This window comes from Centrocercus urophasianus, unplaced genomic scaffold (genome assembly GCF_019232065.1).
Source record: "Centrocercus urophasianus isolate 14NV4802_14NV808 unplaced genomic scaffold, USGS_Curo_1.0 seq_40, whole genome shotgun sequence".
NCBI classification, from domain to species: Eukaryota; Metazoa; Chordata; class Aves; order Galliformes; family Phasianidae; genus Centrocercus; species Centrocercus urophasianus.
Window position 1 is genome coordinate 2368832 of NW_024884978.1, and position 24200 is coordinate 2393031.

At 47.1% G+C, this 24200-nt stretch overlaps 2 protein-coding genes across 2 annotated transcripts in view; both read left to right on the forward strand.

Moving 5' to 3' along the window:
* Positions 1-7806, forward strand: part of CACNG4 (calcium voltage-gated channel auxiliary subunit gamma 4) — a 35346-nt gene extending 27540 nt beyond the window's left edge. Inside the window, exons 2-4 of the mRNA XM_042833090.1 lie at positions 1573-1656; positions 5936-6076; positions 7268-7806. Coding sequence (XP_042689024.1) covers positions 1573-1656; positions 5936-6076; positions 7268-7806 — 764 coding nt within the window. The remainder of the gene's footprint in view (positions 1-1572; positions 1657-5935; positions 6077-7267) is intronic.
* Positions 7807-14689: 6883 nt separating this feature from the next.
* On the forward strand, positions 14690-22275 carry CACNG1 (calcium voltage-gated channel auxiliary subunit gamma 1). Its single transcript, XM_042833039.1, has 4 exons — positions 14690-15252; positions 19049-19123; positions 20516-20653; positions 21348-22275. Exons 1-4 carry the CDS (start codon positions 15012-15014, stop codon positions 21572-21574), a joined length of 681 nt encoding a protein of 226 aa, XP_042688973.1. The 5' UTR covers positions 14690-15011; the 3' UTR covers positions 21575-22275.
* The last annotated feature ends 1925 nt before the right edge of the window (positions 22276-24200 follow it).

The window sequence follows — 24200 nt, forward strand, 5'->3', positions numbered from 1 at the left end:
GGATTCTAGCATGAGAGGACTATTTTCTATTTATTCTTCTTGCACAGGAAGGAAAATAAATCATACTCTGAATGTATTTCCTCTAATTTTGCCTATTATAGTGAAAAGGCTCGTAGAAATACCCATCCCATCTCAGAGGTTCTGTTGTCCTGGGAGAGGTTTCCTTATGTGAGCTGCCATAAAAACAAACAGCGGGATCTTTAAAATCTGGGCTTGCTGGGATACATGCAGCCCCAAATTTGGGGCAGGGGGACACGAGGGGAATGTGCTCAGTGGGTCAGCACTGGCATGGCACTGCCTTCTGCACCAGAAGCCCTGCTGTGTTCTTCACAGCCCCTGAAACGCTGTACAGGGAAAGCCAGAGCCGTTCCCACAATTAGAGCAGATCTGTCATTTGCTGGAAGAATTAAATACACTGTAGTAGCAAACCTGCAGTTGACACTCAGAGGGTGCAATTGAAATCCCGTGGATTAGTAATTCTTTTGAGATCTTTGTAATCATTGGTAATAGGTAGCGAAATAAATCCACGGTTATATCCTACAGACTGCAGCTGTGCTTCTGTTAAAGTCGTATTAAGTGATGGTTTTTAAATCCTTCTGCCAGCTAGAGCTGTAAGTACCAAAACTCCAGCGCAGAAGATAACTCCCCCGGGGTGATGGATGCTCCCGAGCACCAAAGCGCTGCTTAATGAATAATGAAAGCAGCAAGGCAGGATCACACCTCAGGGCCAAGCTGCTGCAGGAAGCTCTCAGACGGACCTCCCCATGCAGCTCCTGCAGCAGCAGGCACAGCACCCAGGCTGAGACCGGCTGCAGATTCTGCATAATCATAGAAAGTAAGATAAAACACTTTTTATGAAGCAAACCTTTATGCAGGTGGACAAAGTACTGAATGCTCTGCCTTGTTCACCCATCTAATCTGGCATTGTTCCTGTGGGCCTCAGGAGTACGTGCTCACAGCCTGGCTTCCTGCACGGGCTACCAGTTAGCTGAGCAAATGTGCCATTAAAAACTGAACCAACCTTCAGAGGGGGACGTGCAGGTTGAAGTCGCAGCAGGAGGAGATTTATGGACATGTTTTCCAATTGAAGAGCCAGCAGACAGTTCAACATCCAGCAGCTCTGATAAGGAAGGCAGCAGCTCACGGGGATGAGCATGGCTCCGGTGCCCAGTCTTGCTGTATAACTCATGCTGTGGGGCAGGGACCCACAGGGACAGCTATGCTAGGAAGAAAAAGCAGCTTTGCAGACTTGGTATCCTACAAAGATAAGAACAGCATTGGGAAAATAAAGCATAGAGAGATTAAAAAACTCAAGAGAAGGATACTAGTGGCAGAGTTAAGAGAATAACAGGGGAATCCTGGCTGTCCTTTCCTGCTGCTGAGCTTCTGGTCAACCTGCTCCGAATTCATAACCTAAGAGATGGTTTCTTGATGGCATGAAACATCAGTGGCAAATTAGTTACACAGGTAGAGTACTCTTATAGAAAGAGGGAAGGGGAATAAAGCAGAGCCGACGGAGGGACTTTCACCTGCTTCTCTTGAATATGTGTTGTTTGCTTTGTTTTCATTTAGGAATCTACAAAGGACACTGCTTCCGAATCAACCACTTCCCTGAAGACAATGACTACGACCATGACAGCTCGGAATACCTTCTCCGTAAGTTGGAAAGCAGCACCTGGTGCACAGAACTAGGAGCCAAAGAGAGGCACTATTCATTGCAAGAGCCCAGTCCTCAGGGATCACTATTTTAAGGATTTCCTCCACACGTGGAACTCACACCATTTTGGTGCCCTTTCTCTTAAAAATTACATGGAAACATTCTAAATGGAAACAACAGCATTCCCAGATTGGAAAGGATGTTTTACAGAGGGAGCATTTAGTTGGTTCCTGTAGCAAAAGCAATCTGAGGAGTGAGTTCCTGCCCATGAGGAAGCTTTTCCTGTCACTTAAACACAGCCCTTATGCAAGCCTCATCCTTTGCAGCTGCTCCAAACCACCTCCCATGCAGTGAAATTGCTGCAGCTTAGAAAGGAAGCTGCAGATAACAGCAAAATCTCAGCAGGAATGTGGGCTGCAATTTCCCTGCACGGCAGCTGGTCGCTGATGCTCTGTGCTGGTGTGAAAGCCCGCACAGAAGTACTTCCATCCACTGACACAGTGCTTGAAATAATGGCACTCGTTCTGCCTTCCTCCTGACCATGGCTCTCTCGGTAGATACAACATCTTGAAACCTGAGTGTGAAACTTCATGAATCCTGCAAAATCTGAGTTAGATTTCCCCTCCCCTTAGCTGTGTTACCTTGATGTTTCTCTTGTGCAAAAGAGCTGCCCAGCGAAGCTGAAAGCAATGCCTTTTGCAAGAGAAAGAAACTGCAGTACACAAGGTGTTGGGAAAGCTTCAGGGAGCAATGAGCGTGGCTGCTGGCTGAGACATCCAGCGAGGCAAAATGCTCCTCAATTACACCGCTATTAATTACCTGAAACACCATTTAGAGAACAACTCTGTCCTTCTGCTCACTTCTGGGAAACAACTTTTGTTTACTAAGACAAGAAGGAGGAAAAATAGGGCTTTTTGAAAAGTGTGCTTACCAGAAAACCCAGATCTTTTTTCATCTTTCCTCTTGTCAATTTAGATCAGTCATGATGCTGGGGTGACGTGATTGCAGTGCTTGGGCAAAGGCAGGCTTGCAGAGTGTGAGCGCGGTTGCATTTATCTTTCATACAAAGCCTTGGAACTAATGTCAAATTGATGCCAAGTCAGCTTTAGGAAAGAAACATCATTAGGAAAAGGACTTTAAAGGAAAGATGAATTAAGCAGCACCTTGATAAAAGTGCATTATGTCATTTTTGTTTGGAGGAAGGGATGGGAAAAACAGTTACAGCCGCTCTGTAAGACAGGAGATGGGTAAATTGTTTGTAAGCGTACTGCGACTGATGATCCTAAAAGCTGCTTTCAAGAGTCACTAAGTACAGACCTTAAAAACAAGTTGGCACAACCCTTGGTACCTCCTGCAACACTGGGATGCAGCCACTGCTCCATCAGGTCTGAGCTCTGCACGGATAGCAGGAACCTCTGCTTTAACTCCAGGAAGGAAAACTGCCACTTCAAATGAAATGTATGCAGATGATTTAGAAATTACTGGAAGGTTATGTACCTAAATCAAGAATAAATGAGCTTATATGTAAATGTATATATCATCTAATGAGAGACAGTTCTCGTCTAACTTGGCACAGAAACAAGGATGTTTGCATCCTGCTCACAAGAGGCATGAGGCCCTCCTTCCCGCTTCTGTCCCCTCTGCAACACCTTTGCAAGCTCCTGTCCCCTCATCAGCCATCAGGACCTGCAGCCGTTCTTCGGCACAAGACCTTGGCTGGGGACAGCCCTAATTTTTGTCTCAGGGAGGCAAAGGGAAAAGCACAGTTCCCATCCACGCTGTGCTCAGATGAAGGCACTGACCTGACCTTGTGTGCACCCTGTGCTCCTGGGAGAGCAGCACATGGGCTCTCAGCCTTCCCTGCAGATACCAACCCGGCCTAGACTTCAGATAAATGTGAACAAAATAGCACCAGCAGAGCATCCCAGTTCAAAATCCTATTGAAATCAGTGAAAAAAAATGCCTAATCTTAGGGAACTTCAGTCCAGGGCATGAGTAGGAGCAGCAGTCCGGATTTCACCTCTTCTGCAGTCTTTCACCCAGTCTGCTCCCTGCAAAACCAGAGGAGCAGCAGCTTCAGTGACTACAAACACGTGCAAGGAAGCTGTAAGCCCTCCTGCTCAGCTCCTGTGGCTGCTTGCAGCAGGAAGGCAGCGTGGAGCCAAGCACAGCCTCGTGGCTGACGGCACAGCCCATGCAATGCTTCCCTGAGGTGTCAGTGCACAGAGCACGGCCGATGCGAATGGACAGGATGGTAAACAAGGAGAAAGCAGGGGAGAGAGCAAAGCCCAGATTCCCTTAATGTTTTTTGATCTGCTGTCATTTTATTACCAGTATTGGGAGACATAAGTAAATTCTACATGGTACCTATGAGTATTCCTTTTAAATTCCAGAGCTGAAAGTAGCCATCGTACCCAAGAGAACACGGTATGTTTTGTTTCTCTTCACATTAATTAACTAATAGAGAAAAATTACCTCTGGGGCTTTTTACTAGATGTGATACAACCCACCCCGTGTGCACGGCACGTCTGTCAAGTCTCTTCTCATACTGTCACTGAAGCAGTTTAGAGAAGTCCTTTGAAATCACAGAACTGTAGTGGTTGGAGGGACCTGTGGAGATCCTCAGGTCCAACCCCCAACTAAAGCACGTTCCCTGGAGTAGGCTACAGTCATTATCAAATCGTTATAAACAGCTTGAAGATGAAGTATAGGAAAAAATAAGCATATAGGTGTAGCCACAGCAAATTTCAATCCTATGCTGCCTTTTGTTGGGGTATGAATAGGGAGTGATTTGAGATGCTTCTGTGTCCATGAGCACAGAGTCTTTTTCTGATAACCAATCCCAAAAACTGACCCAAAAGTCAGAGCACCTCTACCTCTGACCACACACAGGGACGCACCCAGCACAAGAGAATGCACTCTCAGCACTCAGCATGCATCCATCGGTGACCTGACACCCTCACTCCTTGGGTTTGCCAATTACTGCAAAACTCATTCCAAACAGGAAAGCACCCAACTGAGCTGGGTTAAATCCGGCCAGAACATTCCCTCTCAGCAAAGAACACGTGCAGCAGCGTTGCCAGGATTGGTAGGAGATGTCCTTTTCACACAGTGGCAGATCAATACGGGCACAAGCTTCCCAGGCAGGGACTGTCTCTTTGCTTTATGTTTGCACCATCCTAATGAGCCCCAGGCCTGTCGCTGGGGTTCCTGGGGGCTTTGCAGCACACACAAAAGCACTGCTGTTATTAAATGCCCAGCCCTGTCCCTCTTGCAATCTGTGGGAGTTTTGCCACCGGTCACCAGGGGAATCGTTAGAAAGCAATTCACTAAATTAGCAACGCCGCCGCCATCAGAAGTCAAATGAGAAATCAGCAGCATCTGGCCATTCCTCCTTGAGAAGCAGCACCGTGTGTGTCCCCAGGAAGATGGCACCCGAGGGGGACTGCGGCAGCCCATGGCCCCAGATGCTGTTTGCTGGCACCTTTTCCCTCCTCATACCTGCAGCCCTGGGGGTCCCCCATCTCCCTGTGCATGTCCTGACACTAGTGCTGCCTGCTCCACTTTCAGCTGCTGCCTTGCCCCATAGTGCCCCATAATGTCCCATAGGGCCTGAAGGCTGGCTAGAATCAGTGGCTTAGATCCTTGTGCAGGGATTTTATAGCCCATACTGATGAACGGGCTGAAGCACACAGAATTTTAACTGACTCCATTTAGCTGTCAGGAAACGAAACACAAACGTCTGAGATATAGTTGTTAAAATTTCCTCCTTAGAAACCTGAAAGGTTTCAAAGTCCTAAATACTCAACAGGGACGAAGAAAAAAAAAGAGTAATTATCTCACTGCTAACACAAATGCTGCAAACTCCAAGAGCCGTGCTTTGCTCACCTTACACACAGCAGCAGACCCTCTGGTGAGGCTGTCCCCAAACGGTGCACAGTTCATCACCAGTTCATGAATATTTCAGTGCTGCCCACTGCGTGATGCTGGCTGTCATTTACCTCGTGCTTCATCAGAAATGTTCTGGTGGCATCACATTAAGGCAAAAACATTGGATTTCCTAGGAGGAAACTCGAGAGATTGATGTTGCTCAATTGAAGGGAGCCCTTCTACATTGGCCACCCACCTCGGCTCCCCCACACTTGCCCACAAATGCAGAATCAGTGGTAAATGCAGCAAAATTTGGGGTTTGGAGACTTTGCAGTCTCCACAGCAGCACCTGAGGAGGCATCTGAAATGATTACTGTCTGTTGTGTTTGCTTCCTATCTCCCCTGCAGGCATTGTCCGTGCCTCCAGTGTGTTCCCCATCCTAAGCACAATATTGCTGCTGCTGGGAGGGCTCTGTGTTGGAGCAGGGCGGATTTACAACAGCAAAAACAACATTATTCTCAGCGCTGGAATTCTCTTTGTCGCAGCAGGTATGTTCTCCTTAAATTGAGTCCTTAAGAAGCGCTGCCTTTTTGGATTGAAATATGCATAAGTGCAGCTTCATCTGGTGGGGAAGCCACCAGCAAGACCCAGCATGGCCTGGCCAGGCCAAAAATACCATGGGGTGATTCCCAGCCCACCTAGGAGAGAAGGACACTGTATCACATCCACAGTTCTTCTTCAATTTCCTGAATTTCTTCCCCAGAATCCCAGTTCTTTCAAGCCATTTTCATTGCAGGTGGGTGTCACGTGTTCCTGCAGCTTTATGCTGCTGAGCTGCTCATATCCAAATCAGGAAATCTTGTTTTTGTTGCTGATGAAGGCAAGCACAAGGAAAACAAGTGGTGTCGAGCCTTCTGGCTGGGTGCAAAGCTTTGCTTCTAGGGCTGATTTTCACATGGAGTAACTGGGTGACACATCTCTTCCTCTGTCCTTATCCTGGGTTGAGGGCATGACCAACCTCATATTGGGCAAATTTCTCAAGAAAAAGGAAGGTTTTTGAAGCTCTTCAAAATGCGAATTCTTGAGAAACTATCATTTTCTTGAAAAAGAAATTGCAGGAAGCAAGGATGCTTGTAGCATCCAGTTTTTGCTCTACTTAAAATGTACTAAACACAAGATGCCTGAATGGAAGCATGAATCAGGCATTTCTTACATCCTGGCCCTTTTTTCCTCTTCTTATACGAGAGCAGAAAAACTTCACCTATGCTAGGTAAGTATGCTTTCCAAATTAGGAACGTCCAAGAGAGTCATCCACATTGTTAATAGACTTCCCTGAAGCTCACATTAAGCATGCTGCATTCAGATGGAAATTCAGCAAGGTGGAAGAGAACTTTTCTTGATGAAGGTGAACAGCCATAGCCCTGAGCTCAAAATGTATTTTTATTACTAACAATATTAGCAAGTTCCCATACGCTACTTCTTTCCCATCATGTCAGTGAAGAAATGGGGACAGATCCTGCTGAATCTTTTAAGATCTTTGCAAGCAACCGTGAAAACGACATGGGTCTATTCTTTGTTATTCAAGGACAAATGAAATCTTCGGATAGTTAAGAGTAAATGTAATGTAATGAAATTTCCTGGTCATAGTCTTAGAAATATTCTTGTCTAAAAGGTAACATGGCTTGAATTTTTAAATTTCCCAGCCATGTGACAGCTGACTTCTGTTTTTCTCTCTCTAGGACTAAGTAATATCATAGGGATCATTGTCTACATATCAAGCAACGCAGGTGACCCGAGTGATAAGCGAGATGAGGACAAAAAGAACCATTACAACTACGGTTGGTCTTTCTATTTTGGAGCCTTGTCTTTTATCGTGGCCGAAACCATAGGTGTTCTGGCTGTGAACATTTATATCGAGAAGAACAAAGAGCTGAGGTTTAAGACCAAGAGGGAATTCCTTAAGACTTCTTCCAGTTCTCCTTATGCCAGGATGCCAAGCTACAGGTACAGGAGGCGGAGGTCCAGGTCCAGTTCTCGATCCACAGAGCCTTCTCCATCTAGAGACATTTCCCCGGTTGGCATGAAGATAGCAAGCACCATTCCCATGAACGAGATTTCCATGTACACTCTGTCCAGAGAGCCCTTGAAGGTCACAACGGCCGCCAGCTACAATGCAGACCAAGAAGCCAGTTTTCTGCAGGTCCACAACTTCCTTCAGAAGGAATTTAAGGAAGGACTCCACGTCAACATGGTCAACAGGAGAACAACACCAGTCTGAAGTTCCTTCCCTCCCTGTGGTTTTTGGAAAAAATATCAGAACAGACCTGTCATGAAAGAGAAGGAGCGATGTTAAAATACCCTCTCACCTCTTTAACTGTGGCATGTATTGAGGCAGCAAGTGGGGATCCTATGGACCAACATAAAGATGTTACACGCTTGTAGCTTTTTCAAAGCTATTTGGAGTTTGTTTCTTTCAGTTCTTGGTGTCACGAGATGAAGGTAGTTCATGTCCCTGCACTTTTGTAATGTGTACAAAGTCTTGGAGAAGCTGCGAAGGACTTGCCACTGGTGTGTTTCAAGGGTCGCAGAATTGTTGTACAACTGTTTTCTAAATCAAGATCCCTTACTACAAACTGGCAACTATAATTTACAACCAAGCCCAAGGATATGAACTAGTCCTCCAGTGATCCGCTCCCCTTTGACACAGTGTGAGCTTTGCCTCTTCCAAAAAAGAAAAGAAAAAAAAAAAAGAAATATATAGAAGATATTTTTGAAGACAACACCATCTAAAACTGACCTGCGCTACTGAACACGTAGATCATTCATGTGCTGAACATTACAGACTCCTTGACGGGGCATCCAGGGGTCTCCTACCTGGGGGTGGAAGGCAACCCCTCCGGGCAGCACGGGTGGGGAGAACAGGGTGGGTGCATTGCCCAGCGCCTAGCAAGGGAGGGACTAAGGTAGGTGGGACTTGAGCATCTTTGCAAATATCATTTCTTGCCTAACAATTAGAAAACTTGAATTCTCATTCCGACTAGCCCTAGTGCCTGATCCGGCGAGGTGCTGAGTGCTGTCTGCCAGGAGCAGGCCCCTGCGGACTGCGTGCAGCCAGGGTGAGGAGCAGGGCTGAGCCTGCGACCACAGCCCCCATTTCCTTACTGCTTCACAAGTGCAACACTAACGCTACTGGAAACTAAGATATCTGAGCAACACGTGTATGAAGATGAGAAGCTGATATGTTTGGACTAGCAGCACATCCTGCAGCAATGGGAGCTGAGCGTTGACAGAACGGATGGTGACTTCGTGTTTTTTGAAATGGAACAAAAAACAATCACCATTTATGAGATATTTATTAAACTCTTTTTATTATGAATAAGTGCCGCATGGTGCAAGGTATAATTGCTTTTAGATGGAAATGATGGTTCAGCCTAATTTAATTTATTTTGTAATGATGATTCTACTTATGTGCAGAGAGCCCACAGGAAACTCTATGCATCTCCTAAGGGGGAGACTGGTCTGCACCCTTTGCTTCTATATGTTTCTAAAAGAGTCCGAATTCTTTTTTCTTTCAAATTTCTGTTTTTGTTTTTACACCTAGGCTTGGATTCTCAAATCTCAAGGTCCTGACTTGAAGGTAATTCAATTTAACAGTACTCACATCTCTTTTAGTGATCATTCAGCCAAGCCATACGAGAACGAGGTGCCCGGTTCCCCTTGAATGAGTTAGTTGCAATGAGAGAGGAGCATCCAGTTCCTGTAGGCTGCTTTGAACACATCCATCTTTTTCACCCTGAAAATCTTTTCTACCTGGAGACTAGAGAAGTGGTGACAAGGAAAGAACATGACTTGGGAAGCTGACAGTGAGAGATCTCAGCCAAGCTGTTACAACCTCCTTAGTCTCAACTCACCCTGTGGTGGCTGCAGCTTCACAATGCAATGGTGGTTTGGATGCGAGGCTTTCAGCCAGTGGAACCAAGTCCTCCAGCAAAGCCCTGGAGGAGCTGCCTTAACAACCCAATAAGTCAAACCTCTCCCTCCCACCTAAGCCCTGCTTGGCCCTCTCTCTTGCAAGAACCGAGACAATGCTCAGCCCTAAGCGCAAGTCTTCCCCTAGTCGCTGTCTTGCTCTGTTCTGCCCTCATGGCGGCAGATGATGGAAAGCATGATTTTGGCAAACCATCCAGCGGAGGTGGGCTGGAGCCTTCATCCCCGCTTGTTAAGAATTTCCATTCAGGTTAAAACTCTGCTGGGATCCTTTTTCAGACCTCTGAACTCTGAGAGCTGATACGAACGGAGTGATGGGAACTATTGAAAAGAAGTAGAAAACGCAGTGCTTCTTTCTGTATCAACACACTATGGAGAAAGGTATTACACGAGCTTTTTAAAAATACACAAACAGAGGCAGATGAGAAAACTTTTTTACCTACTTTTCGGCTAGGACAACGTAAAAGAATTCTAAAATTATTAAAGTTCTTGATGAAAGGTTTTTTTTACAAGAATCTTTATGCTTTCAAACAATAAATTATTTCCTACTTTTTGAGACTTCGTAATATTAAAATACTTTGATTAGCTATGATAGAAGTAGAAGTTTGCAATGAAAAAAACCTTCTGTCTCATTAGTGCGTCATACTAAGTGCTAATTAATTTACATCTAATTATAGTCAATGTATTTTTCAAGTGCAATTTCCCAGAACTATTTGTTTCCCACTGTGTTAATAAACTAATAGAAATAAGTCCCATCCGTGTTTACTGTAATTAAGAATAAAACCATTCCCTTTCAAACCAGGAGTTAGATATAGGCTGTTTGTTCTAAACTCATGTCCATTGAACAGAAAGGACAATGTGAGGTTCGTTTTGCGCCTTGGTTTTGTTCTTTTTATCTTCATTTGGAGTAAACGTGTTTGAATCCTCTCAGAGTGGGGCTGTGTCCCTGAGATGGTGCTGGGACAGGGATTCGAGGCACTGGGAGGTGATGGGGATTGGGATGCACATCCTGGGGGAGGACAGGGCAGTGATTTCATATCCCAAAAGTCATGGTTTGTGTCAGACTGCAGCACACTGCCTTGTTCAGCCAAAGCCAAAAACAAGCTGTGACATTCGACAATTCCATTTAAAAATAAAAATCCTCCATAAATCCCTTTTCCTGGAGAAAACTCTGATTCCAACAAAACAGTGATTTGTGGCATCCCTCCACGTGAACAGGGTCGATCAGAATGCGCTGGATTGCTGTTGGACTTTGAAAGCACTTAACGATAGCTTAAAATAAACCTTCAGTTTCTCCACACCTCTCTGTTCATCCCCGGACAGCATCTAACACAGATCAGCCCTGGTTTCTCAGTAAGGCCTGCAGGTATCATCATCCCATCATTAACAACAGCCGGTCCTTTGGAAATAGCCTACAGCATACCGCAACAGCAGAAATGCCATTGGAGCAGATTCCATTTTCTGAGAAACAAATTTCGGGTATCTCATCAGCTCTCTCCTCCTGGTTTCTCACACAGAATAGGAGAAATCACTTCATGTGCCCGTACTACTAACAGTAAACTCTTTTTATATTTCCTTTCTGTATGGATCACAAATCCACAAGGGCTAATATATCTCATCCCTTGAGGTTGCATTTCTGTCTGCAGTTCTAATGTGTTATTGCCACTGTGCTTCAGTTCTGCTGGTGTAATCACAACCGTGTATAATGTACTTAATCCTTCCTTTTTAAATAAACCATTTTAAATGTATATCTGGGTTTGCCTGGAGAAAGGTATATGGATTCTCACCTTCCAGATTCTCTGAGATGAAATTTCTGCATTGTTGTTTTTTTTCATGTTTCTACCTATTTTGATAGCAGCTAGTTAATGTTACTGGAAGGGTATGGACAGTCTTGTGTTCATACAGACCAAGAAATACCCAGGATAAACCACCTCTTCAACACTTCCAAACATTTGGGTAGGAACTTCAGAAAAAACCTTCTAGTTCCTAGATTCTAAGATTCTTGTTACCAGCTTGAATGTGGACCAGATGATGCACACTCTTTAGTTGCTGGCTGGGTGTCTTCCTCAAATACTTCTTTTAACTTTCCCTTCCTATGTCCTACACCTCCAGATGGTCTTTCAATAGAAAGCTGCTCATGTGCCTGCACACCAAGAGACCTGCAGCCCCCAGTGCTCCCAGCTACACAGGGTACCACAAACAGGGAGGCTGTGGAGAGGGGAGCCAAGGCAGAGCCCTTATGGCTGTAGAAAGTGGAAAAGGGTCGAGAGAGGAGGATGTGGCATTTCCTCAGGAAAGAGAAAATGAACCAACATGGGAGGTGCTGGAAATAAAATGGACTTAGGAGTGCTCTACACCTCATCTTACAGCCCCCACAGAACTGCAGGCAGCACTACCAAGAGGGAAGCACTGCCCAAAGGATTGGAGCCCGCAGAGAACTGCATGCCATGGGGCTGCTGGGCTGGCAGATGGGCAGCAGGCTGCTTTTTCTATTAAAAAACACACAGCAACAACAAAGACCCATTTTGCTCTCACCGTCTGTGAGGATTTCAGCCTCAGGCCGTGCCCAATCTGCTCCACCCTCAGCCCTTGTCACCTGGTGAGAGTCTTCTCCAAGATGGGAGCTGCAGATCCTGCTTAATGCCCTCATGGTGAGCAGAGGTCAGTCAGCACAAAAGGCAGAACGGTGCAGATGTTGTGGAGCAGAGCCACGCCAACACCTCTGCTGGGACAAAAAAGGCAAAAGGCTTGGTCACGAGGCATCATTTATCATTTTCTATAATGAAGAAACATGACAGTGCCATTTTCACTTTTTCACTTGCTGCTGCTAAGTGCCACTAATTACAGCCCTCCCTGCTTCCCAACAGGTCCTCATTAATGCTCTGTTTATTTTTCATGTGATATTGATTTCTGAAGGCAAATGCTGCCCAGCTGACACAGGGAGACAGAGAAAGCTATTCCTTGCTGCCCTTCTGCCCCTCTGGGTCTCAGCTTCACTGGATGTTTGTCCAGAAATCCCGCAAAGTTTGGGGAGAACAGGGCCTGTGGGAGAACAATCCAAGGAGGAGTTTCTTCTCTCAGGAACCAGTGGCACCAAATCACACTTTTTGGCCAGGGAAGGGCGAGTTTTTCCCTTTTCATTCATTCTCTTTATTTCCTGGATGTTTTCAACAAAATTCATACCCCACTTCCACCACCCCCTTCTCTCCCCCCACCCCCCCAAAAAATAAAAAAAGGCAAATTCTGAAGAACAATCCATATAAGAGTACCTGAATGAGAGCAGCAAGCATGATCCTTGCCAGCACTGGAAGAGACATAAAAATCTACAGCAACAAAAGCAGCAATGAGTTCCCTCTCCTGCAGCCCTTGTAGGATGTAATTAGTCTAAAGCATGATCATTAGCACTTCCTTCCTCAGCAACCAAAGCACTGCTTTATGCCCACATTTGCAAACACGCACTCACATCTGCAGCCAGGATGCAGCTCTGAAGATTGACTGATGCCCAGTGAAATCTAAACAAGAGACTGCTTCAAAAGAAAAAGGCATTACGTTGTTAATGCACTCCTTTTCCACTTTCAAGTCTGCTCCCATTAGGCTTTTCCAGTTTCACGAGAACTCCTGGCTCCAGTTAAGAAATAGAAATGTAAGCCTTTAATATTTCCCTCCGTGTGACATGATAGCATTTTTATGCCTCAGAAAACACAGTGCCATCAGCCATTTGAAACATAATTCTTTCAGCCAGGGAGATACGTGCTGCCACCCCTGGAAAGCCAACGTTTGGGGCAGAGCTGGTCCAACCCAACACTGCTCAGCACTGGGCTGCCTCAGCAGCAAGAACTTCCAGCTGCTACCAAAGAGGCAAATTCTCATTTCAATTCCAGTTACTTAGAAAGAATATTTTTCAGCTCTATTTTCTTCCCCTTTCCCACACTCACCCTTCACCCTTAACTCACTGCTTCAGACTGTCCTCGTTAATCTGATCTGGCGCCTCTGCACCTTTATTTTGACACCAAATTGGGGTGTTCATTAAAACAGCGGCGGAGCAGCGTTGACATTATCTTGACATGATAACACGATATTTGCAGATTTCCTCTGACATTTTTTTAACCACCCTTCTGACATTCAGGTACTGTCACCCCCATCAGTTTGACATCACAATTGGAATGTCACCTCCACAGTGGCCTCTGCAGTGACATTATCATCAAATCAGTTCTACAATCAACTGGAATATCAAAGGGAAGGAGAAAATAAACCAGGAAAAAAAAAAAAAAAAAAAAAGAAGGCAGCAAAAGTTTCCAGTTGCATCTATGTGAAAAACTGCAGTGTTTTACTGTTGTTGCATGGGTGCAGCATGGTGCAGCCATTGGCAAAGGTTCTTTCAGTCTTCAAACTAGAGCTGAGGGCTGTGTTCAAGGCAAGGGATTGGTAGAAGAAATGTGAAATAAAATCAACTTCAGTGAAGTTTCCAGCAAAAAAAAAAAAAAAGAACAAAAAAAAAAACGAAAAACAAACAAACCCAAAACCCCGAAGGAATGCCAAACCTTTGTGTCTCATAGAACCAATCATAGAATCATGGAATGGTTTAGGTTGGAGGGAACCTTTAAAATTATCCAGTTCCAACCCCCTGCCATGATAGTCCCCCACCAGCTCAGGCTGCCCAGGGCCCCATCCAGCCCAGTCCTGAGTGCCCCCAGGGATGGAACATCTGCATCCCCTCCGGGCAGCACTGCCAGTTCCTCACTGCCCTCTGAGTTGGAGCATATCATTTCAATATAGAATGACAGAATGGTTTGGGATGGAAAGGATTTCAGATACCATTTATTCCCAACCATTCTCCAGTGGCATTATAATAATATAACTTGACAATATTTCAGAAATTAAACTAGATATAAACCTTTCTCTCCTTCTGGAGGGAACCACAGCACCTTCCTTCAGACATCTCAAAATACCTTCACGAGTCAATATGAGTCACAGCAAGCAATACAATAGATAAATTGGCTCCTTAGGCACATCCTTTAGAGCCTGCCCTTCTGCCAGCACCCGGCTCCAAAGCAGACACATCCACGAGCTGCCGGCGTGTGCAGGCACTTTGCAGGCTCTGGCTCTGTTATTAAGCTATTTAGGATCAGACTGAACGCAGCTCCGCCGCTATTATAAACACAGATGGTTTAGAATCTAGCTGAAAAGTTAATCATCCCGTTAATGCCTATTTCTGGGCATGCTGCAAGTCAGCAGAACGGAGCCTTTCAGTGGCGGTAGCGGCTCCGAAGGAGCACCCGCTTGGCTGTGGGAATCCAAAACAAACGCGGGATGGAACGGGGCGGAAAGCTGAGCTTTCCTCACTCTGTGCATTAATAGCCTCCTGACACAGCCCAGCAGCTGGGGCTGACATTTGCAGAGGCTCAGACGCGCCAGGACGACGGGAGCCCGCGTGGGGAGGCTGCGGGCGAGCAGGGCCCAGGGGAAGACGGTCCAGGAGCCACATCCCGGCGCGGGATGGACGAGACCAAAGCCCTGAAGGTGCGGCTCACCTTCTGCGTGCTGCTGGTGGGCATCTCGCTGCTCTTCGCGGCCGTGGTGACGGACCACTGGGCCGTGCTGAGCCCCAGGGTGGAGGACTTCAATGCTACCTGCGAGGCGGCTCACTTTGGGCTCTGGCGGCTCTGCACGAAGAGGATTCATGTGCAGAAGCAAGGTGCCAAAGAGACGGGCTGCGGGCCCATCAGCCTGCCTGGAGGTACGTACGGCCGGCCGCCCTTGTGTGGCACTTTGCTTGGGAAGCTGCGGGACGTTGTGGGTACAGAACGTGGCCCACGGGGCTGCACAGAGCTGCATGTTTGTGGCTGCATTTGTGTCATCGGCTCCAGTGCAATGGCAGCACGGGGTAGGAGGGGAAGAGGGTCGAGCATGGTGGGAATTGAGATGGAGCGAGCTTTGCTGACGTCCCACAGCACCCAGGTGCACTGGCAGCAGCGGGCAGAGCTTTGGCAGAAGGAGGGTTTATAGGACTGGGCCCAACTACGTGGCTGCACTTTTGGATCCCCTAAGCCTGCTCGTGGCCAGCATGAGATTATCCCCAAGCAATTTCAAGAACAATCATTTCTCAGGGCAGGGAGCTGCCGTTTACATTGCCAGCTTCCAAAAAGGAGTCATAAGCTCCAAAAAGGAGTTCAAAACCAACTTGCTGCACCCTGCACTCTTCCTTCCCCATATTGCCCCAGTGCAGTCAATGGGGAGAGGGCTCAGCTCCATCTGCGGTGCCAAGTCAGCAACATTCGCGCCGCATGCACTGACGCTCCCATCCGTGACTGTGCTGCAGGAGGCTCATAGGGAACTGGACAACTTCCAGAACAGAAAAAACAGGCTGCCTTCATGTCAGCTATGCTACTTGAAATGAAATATATACGTTAGCATATACTCGAAAACTTCTTGTGAACGATCTTAGCGCCCGTGTTTGCTGTATATTGCTGGTATTACCACAGTTCTTTACCTATTTGGCCAAATCATGTGTTCTGAAGAGCGGGGCTCAGTCGCAGTGCTCAGATCTGCCTCGAACCAAATTTGGGAGTGTGTCATTTGCTGCCTCTCACAGAGGTGGTTGTGTGCCCAGGAGCACGTTGCTCACACTCTGCCCTTCCTCACCCTTCCTCACGTGGGGAGCATAGCATCCACAGAAGGAAAACCATAGAAATTGGTCTATAAACACTAAAATGGCACAACCGCAGGGTAAATATAAAGCCCATAAATATCCAGCTGTCTGCAGACAGCAGCTTCACGTCCAGGGCAGAACGAAAGCAGCTCCTGCCTTTGACAGACATCAGCATGTGCTCACAGAGCGCTGAGCCCCAGCCCAGCACTGCCTTTATCTGTAAAGAACCTCAGGGAGCTGAGCCCCACACTGGACAGCCTGCAGCTTTTTCGCTGTTTTTAAAAATACTTGGCATTTTGGATGATATCTTGAGCCATAAGCAGCATCGGGGACCTCAGAGCTCATTGCATTCTCACCTCTGTCATAAAAACAACACCCAAATCCCCTTTTCGTACAGCATGGGGAGGTGGCAGAGCACAGCCCCATGGGCTGGGGCTGCTCAATGCTCATTGGATTGATCTCAGTCCATGGAGGGGACAGAGCAGCTGTGCAGCCTGAAGCCGTCAGGGAAACCCAAATGGAGCAACAGGAGTGGAGATGCAGACGTTGGTTTTCCTGGAAATCATGAGACATGGTCAGAGATCACTGCCAGGTCTGGAAAAGAAACATCAGAATTTATCACTGCATTAATGAGCATTTACCAGCCACTCCCTGAGAAAGAAATGGATGGCACAATTAGCACTATTTATTGGGTTTTGAGCTCAGCACAGCTCAAAAAGTAGAGAATGTGTTGGCTTGCAATCCACAGAGCAGAATTGTGATTTAGGCAGGACTTTAAAATTTTACAGCACTCTTGCGAGGATGCTGACAAATTGGAAAGGATTCAGTGTCCTACTATAAGAAAGATGAAGATTGAGGAAAGGGCCATAAAAGCTGGGAAAATTCAGGTGAATACAGAGATGTTTTCACCTGTTATCAGAAGCACACGGGGGCAGTGCATTGCTGGGGCAACACAGCTCACATCCACCTCCAGGACAGCCCAAAAGTGTCCTGCTAGCTCAGGGCAGCAGCAGAGATGGGTGCTCTGTAGCTCACATGTGCTGCAAGCAGGCTAAAGACAAGCTGGTAAGTGCGGGAACATGGATGCCAGCATCTGGAACAGAAAGGAAATGTATCAGAGGAAATAGGTTGCCAGCAGGTCTGCCTTGTTCCCCGCTGGGAACAACCGTGTCCCCCCAGCAATGATGGATCTAAAGGGAAGGGGCCAGGAGGGTTGCAGGTGACCCTGGAGCAGGAAGAACAGTTTGTGATAAACCACACATTATGTCCCCAAAGTTCACAGTGGCCCTAAACGACTGCAGAGCCCATGGGCTGTTCCATCAGCATATGACCTGTGGCAGAGAGAATGTAATTAAGGGGTGGAGAGAAACAGAGATCGCCACAAAATTTTCTTCCATTATAAAACTCAATTTAAATCCTATCCATTATGTAAATGTGCTGTGACACAAATGGGCTTTTCTCTAATTCATGATGGCACCAGAGAGGGACTGAAGTGCCTCAGTTCTCTTGAATAACAGGGAATCTTGCTGATAAAGATATTCCCAGCTCAGCAGTGCACCAACGTGTCTTTAAATGGAAAACAACACATTCACAGCAGACAATTCCCTCCTGTGAGAGGTTTTTGTGCATTCCCCTTCACTGAGCCTTATGGAGTGAAGGGCTGGATCCCTGTGTAGCCACTGCACTGCTGCTGGCTTCACCTCACATTCGGGCAGCCAACCAACCCAAGATGGAGCATGCCAATTGCATCCCATCTCCCTTTAGCACAGGAGCTGAAGAATTCCCCAGCCCATGTCACCAAATCCTCACTGACATCAGGCACCGGCATGCAGCCTCTGCTCTGGGCCTCAAAATAGGCAATTTTGGACATTGAGGTCTGAGTTCAGCTATGTTTCCTCCAGGAATAATATAGAACAGGTCAGGAGATGCCAGAGCTGAACATCAACTGGATCTTCAGCAAGGAGAAGCTGCAGATGGAATAAAATTCATCTTTTAAAACAAGTAGATAACAGCATCTCCGAGGAATCTTCCACTAATGGGCCCAAAAACACTGTCTTAGAATTGCTTATCCCCTGGGAGAGGGAAAGTAAACCTTCCTTGAATCAGTAACTCTGCAACCTGCCATTTACGTGACTGCAGAAAACAAAAGAACCCAAGAGGTAACACAGAGTACTCTGCTACCTCCTCACCATGAGAAAGGAAGGCTGAGAATAAACAACAAATGCAATTTGTGCTGCTGGCTCCCAGAAACCAGTGCTAGCTCCATTACTGAACGGACCAGAGGTGTTGGTGGTAGGAGCTGGTGATCCCAGAGGGACAAACCGGGGTGCAGGAGGCCCCTCCAGCCCAGCACAGCGCAGGCAGTGCTCAGCAGAACGCTGTGGTTGCACATTTCCAGCCAAATTCCCTACAAACAACTGCTTCCCATCTCCACGGGCCTCCAGGCTTCCAATTAAACGGGTTATAAATAGCAGGCACCCTTCGTCCCAGCCGTGCTGCTGCCAGGTTGGGGTCCAGCAGTGTGACTGACGCGGCGGTGTGAGGGGAAGGTGTCCAACCAGCAGCTTTGTCTCTGAGCTGCTCTTCTGCAGGAAGCATTCCCAAGAGGGCACCTGGGGAAGCACAGCTGTCAGGGCTGCTTGAGCACCTCCTGCAGTGTTCTGATAGATCAAGACCCAAATCCTCGAGGTCTGCCTCCTGCTGCTGTTATTGCTTTAAAAAAAATCCAGCGTTGGCTGTATGTCTGCAGCAAGAATGGGATCCCATTTGTACCTATCCTAAAAACACTGCAAGTCTGCTACATGGGTAGAAAGTAAATCCCATTTTGCTGCATTTTATCAGTGGTTTCCAAGTGAACAGAATTAAATTTCCTTTCTCCTCTCAGCTCATAACTGCTCCTACTTCAAGCACTTCACTCCCGGACAGAGCTCGGAGATATTTGAAGTCACCACCCAGAAAGGTAAGAATAGCCCTGAAAAGCTTCTCCCCAAAACAGCACAAACCGAGGAGCACTTGGGATGGAGGTGAATCGTAGAATGTCCTGGTTTAAAAGGGTCACAATGACCATCTGGTTTCAACCCCCTGCTACGTGCAGGGTCACCAACCAGCAGACCAGGCTGCCCAGAGCCACAACCAGCCTGAAAGGGGTGAAAGGGTCCCCAAAATGAAGGTTCCATTCTGGCTTCATGGAAAGCAGGAGAGGAATTTTGATCAGATCCCACCCCACACTGCCAGCACACCCCACAGCATCCCAGCACCACCCCTATCTGCCACACTTCAAGCCCTCACCATGGAAGGAAGAAGACATCAGTGAACGATTTCACATGGGAACTACGTCCATGGGGCAGCTCCAGCATGTGGTAAAGACAGCTGAAAAGTGTCACGTTAGGGAAATCATAGTGAAATAGTGGCCATGAGAACAAAGAGCAATACGTTTTCCTTTTCACATTTTGGTGGAAGCTAATTAGTGACAGGCAAAACGATCCCTCATGATTTTGCCTGGAAGACTTGGTTTTTTAAATGGTCTGAAAGGCAAATATCATCAGGCGCTGTGGCGTTCATGCATGGCTACATGTGTTAAATATTAAGCTAATCTGAAAAGAAACTCAGTGTCCAAAGGAAGGTCTGAATTCCCCAATTAGTTGTTCCTCGTCCACACAGCTGAATTAAAGCTGGGCAAAATGTCTGGAGCACTCCTTGGTGAGCTGAGCATCCAGCAGGGCAATTATGGAGGGTTCCTCCTATGCCCTGAAGAAGCTGAGTCCTCATAGAGCTGGAAATCGTTACCTTACAGAAAAATTAGTAAATAAAGCCCACGCCAACACGTCACCTCTGGCTTCATTTGCCTGCTCAGATGTTGAGCCCTATGGAGCACATGAATCCCACACTGACACAGCAGCATCATGTGTGGGGCCTTGGTGCAGGCCTGCAGACCTTGGGCAGAAATAGCACAGAACTGCTCATCTGCTGTGAGAGCAAAGCATGGAGGGATGGAAGAAATGATCGTGGAGCACAGTAAGCCTGCAGCAGTAACAGCTTCACAGCAGAGCTGCAGCAGCTCCAGCCCAAAGCTTGCTCAGATCAACACAGCTACCGTTTGGTCTTCCTGAAGATGTTCCTAAGTACTTTCCCTCCCTGTTTTTATGGCTTTTGCATTCCAAAGTCTTGCAGCTGGTTCTTGATTTTCCTTTCACCTGAGGGAAACAATTGATTTCTCAGAGCCCCTTCTCTACATCAGTGAGAGGACACACTTTTTTCTGAGTGTCCTACCACAAAATCACAACAGCTGATGGAAACACACTGGAAATGTGCAGCCGTTGACATGCTTTTGGTGTTTGCTTTCCTCTGGCAGAATACAGCATTTCAGCTGCAGCCATTGCCATCTTCAGCGTTGGCTTTGCAATCATCGGAACAATCTGCGTCCTCTTCTCCTTCCAGAAGAAGAGGGACTACCTGCTGAAGCCAGCATCTATGTTCTACACTTTCGCAGGTAGGAGGGTTGCTGCTTGCCCTCAGCACATAGCACAGCACTGAGAAACTTGGATAAACCCTGGGCGGATGGAAACACTGCTCAAAGTGCCCAGGGAGTGGCATTTTCTTCCTATTCACAACAAGATGATGTGTTCCTGTGTGCTGCTCCAGCTCAGCATCACACAGCAGCCTGAATTTTTTCCAACTGCCTTTAAAAGAGGCATTTCTGACACATTAAGTGCAGGCCCTGGTCTAAATCAGAGCTACGCGCTGTTCTATCTCATTTATTCTAAACACAGCAACACATGAAAGCTCAAGCCAAACATCTGATCCAGGCCCAAAATATGTAACTGCCTCCCCAAAATAAGATCACATTTGGACAGAGCCACTAATACCTTGTTGTACCACAATGACTGAAAGACAGAGGTGTAAGCTATCACCTCCATAAAGCCCTTATTCTACCTTTGGAAAAATGCCATAAGACACGCAATTATTCCATCACTTCAGGTTTCCCATTCAAGCCCTCCCAAAATATAATGCTCAACAAGACACTTGTGCTCATGGTGATAGCAGAGGTCTGAATTTGCTGGCATTTTGTTCCTTCAAACGTTCAAGTCAATGGCTCACCTGTGAGTCTCACAGCTTGCTGAAAGGTGGTTAAGGATGGAAAACTGGCAGCCGGTTATTCTATCCACTGCTCTCATCTCTTTCAGGTCTCTGCATCATCATCTCCGTGGAAGTCATGAGACAGTCTGTGAAAAGGATGATCGACAGCAAGGACACAGTCTGGATGGAGTACAGCTACTCCTGGTCCTTCGCCTGCGCCTGTTCCGCCTTTGTCCTGCTCTTCATCTTCGGAATCGTCCTCCTCCTCATCGCGTTGCCCCGCTTCCCCCAGAACCCCTGGGAGACCTGCATGGATGCAGAACCTGAGCACTGATGCTCCCCACAGCCATGGGAGAAGCCAGAGAGTATCTTGATAAAATTTGTATTTTTTAAGATGTCGGGATCTCACTATACGATGTGCACTCTGTTAACTAAGTCATTAATGAACCAAGGCACGTTCAATTGTAACTACTGCTTCATTTCTTTCCTTCCTTTGTTAATATTAAGAAGAGAGAGCACTCAGCGCAGCACTGTGGGTGAAAGGCCCTGCTCTCTTCCACCTGCCCCTACCAGAGTCTGTTTTGCCATTTAGGATACCTTGTGCCAATACAACCTGGGGAAAGCGAGCATGGGACAGCTCATGTCATGGAGCAGAAGGCTTCCCCAGGGCATAGCTGGGGCTGGAGAGCAGCTCCATCAGGGAGAATTCCAGCCCTGTGGGAGCCCACCTCCCCCCCTGTGCCAAACACCCCTGATGAGGTGCTCACTGCCCAAAGACAAAGGAGATTCTTACACTGTTCTACCAAGCTGTTAGAATAAAGATGAACAAAAGACCTTGCCTAGCGTTGGGATAAACATTTAACCTACAGACTTACACCACACGGTTCCGTTCTTTTGAATTAAGCACAGCAAAAAAAAAAAAAGAACAACAGCAACGTATAATTTCTGCTCTATTTAAACTTTGGTGGCAAAGCCAAGGCATACTGAACATTAAGAGTGGTATTTTCCTTCAATAAAAAGCACAACCTTCTGGTAGCGCTACTTTCTGGAAATTGATTTGATGGATGAATCACCCAGCCCATCAGCCCCTCTAAGTCCAGCATTACAGTGTAATTCCATAAATGGTGTTTACTGGAGCTCTCATTTGTGCCTCGTGAATAGGCCTATTAACAACACTCACTGCGTATGTATGTAAAACTACGCATCAGGAGAAATCCTTCAAGGCAGTTGCCAAGAAGAAAGGGACCCGGGAGAGTTGGCCCCAAAAACACAACAGTGGTGCATGGCTGTTTGTGCACACCTGGAGGAACACAGGGAGCTGGAACAGCTGCCCAGAGAGCTGTGGATGCCCCGTCCATCCCTGGAGGTGTTTAAGGCCAGGTTGGATGGGGCCCTGGGCAGCCTGGGCTGGGATGAAATGGGGAGGTTGGTGGCTCTGCACATGGCAGAGGGATTGGAAATTTGTGATCCTTGAGGTCCCTTAAACCTGGGCCATCCTGTGATTCTGTGTGCTGTCCCACAGCCCCAAGCAGCCCAAAGCCCATGGCTGTTGGTTACTGGCAGTTCAGCTTTTGAAGTCTATTCAGCATTTCTGATTGTTTCCCCCTTGAGTAGGAAAAAGAGTTTTGTTTTGCTTTGTTTTCCTTCGCCCAACAGTTTAAAAAGCAGCAAAAGGAAACTATTCATTTCCTCTGCAATTCACTGTCCTCCATTTTATCACCCAAAAAAAAAAAAAAAAAAAAAAAAAAAAAGCCACAATCCAGCAAAGAAAATTTCTGATTGTTTTGAATAGATCTGAAATGGTGACGCATCGCAGTGCTTTGGGAAATCATGCAGCAAAGTGGGGCTGGGGCCGGCCCTGCTGCCAGCCATGCTGCAGCTCCTGCACGTCTCTGCTCTCCCATCAGAGAAGTGGCGGTGAGAACACAGCCCTTTGTGAGGTGGCATGAATATTTTTCGAGCTCTTTGAAGTTGGAAAGCACTACAAGTAACATGCATATTGTAAAGTTAGGGGATGAAGCACTCGGTGCTCAGAGCTGGGAATGAGCTGGGGAACTCTCTTGTAATGAGACATATCACAAGTCTTCAAGCTGTCACTGCACTGCCATGAAATGCTAACTGGTTCTCAAATCTTATTTCTGTGCAGGAGGCTGACGTGCACAATTTGCATTTTTGCTGCATGGGAAAACAGAGGGCAGTTTCTAGGGAGCTCCTTCACATGCTGCCATGGCAGAGAGCAACCTGGCACTCCTCCTGACCCCAGGCTGGGATATCCAAACACCACCTCAGCTTTGTGTAAGCAAAGCTGCTGGCAGCTACAAAGGCATCCCCAGCTCAGCCGCCTCCAGCAAACAGCCTTACCTTGGGCACAGAGCACTGAGATGGAAACCCCTGGTTCATCCATTTCCCACACATCAGCTCCTTCTTGCAAAGCTGTTTCCATGATGAAATAATTTCAGGACGGTCATTGGGCCCAATGTGTTGCAAGGAGCTGCTTCTTCCCCTTAGTGATGAAACCAGTTTTTTGACAGTCACAAGCATGTACAAACGTATTGCAGATAGGCCTATCTCTCAGCCTCACCTATCCCCTATGTGTCCATTTTGTGCCAACACTGACACACTTTGCCCAAGCCCCAGTGAGGGCAATGGAAAGCTTCCCACTGGGTGCTGGGCTTTGGCCTGGATCCAGACATTTTCCAGCCTCTTGGCACTCACGTTGCTCAGAGCAAACACCCAGCAGTAGAGCTGCCTTCCCCCAGCTCCTAAACTCACCAAGCTTTACATCCTATCTACTCTAAGTTAAGGAAATAATAAAAAAATAACATCTTGGAGGGCGGGAGTTGTGTGTTAACCCTCCTGCCATGAGAGCCCACCGCAGAGGGGCTGATAGCTCCAGACAAGGCCAGCACCGAAAGCAGGGCCAGGCAGCAGGGCCAGGCAGCAGGGCCAGGCAGCAGGGC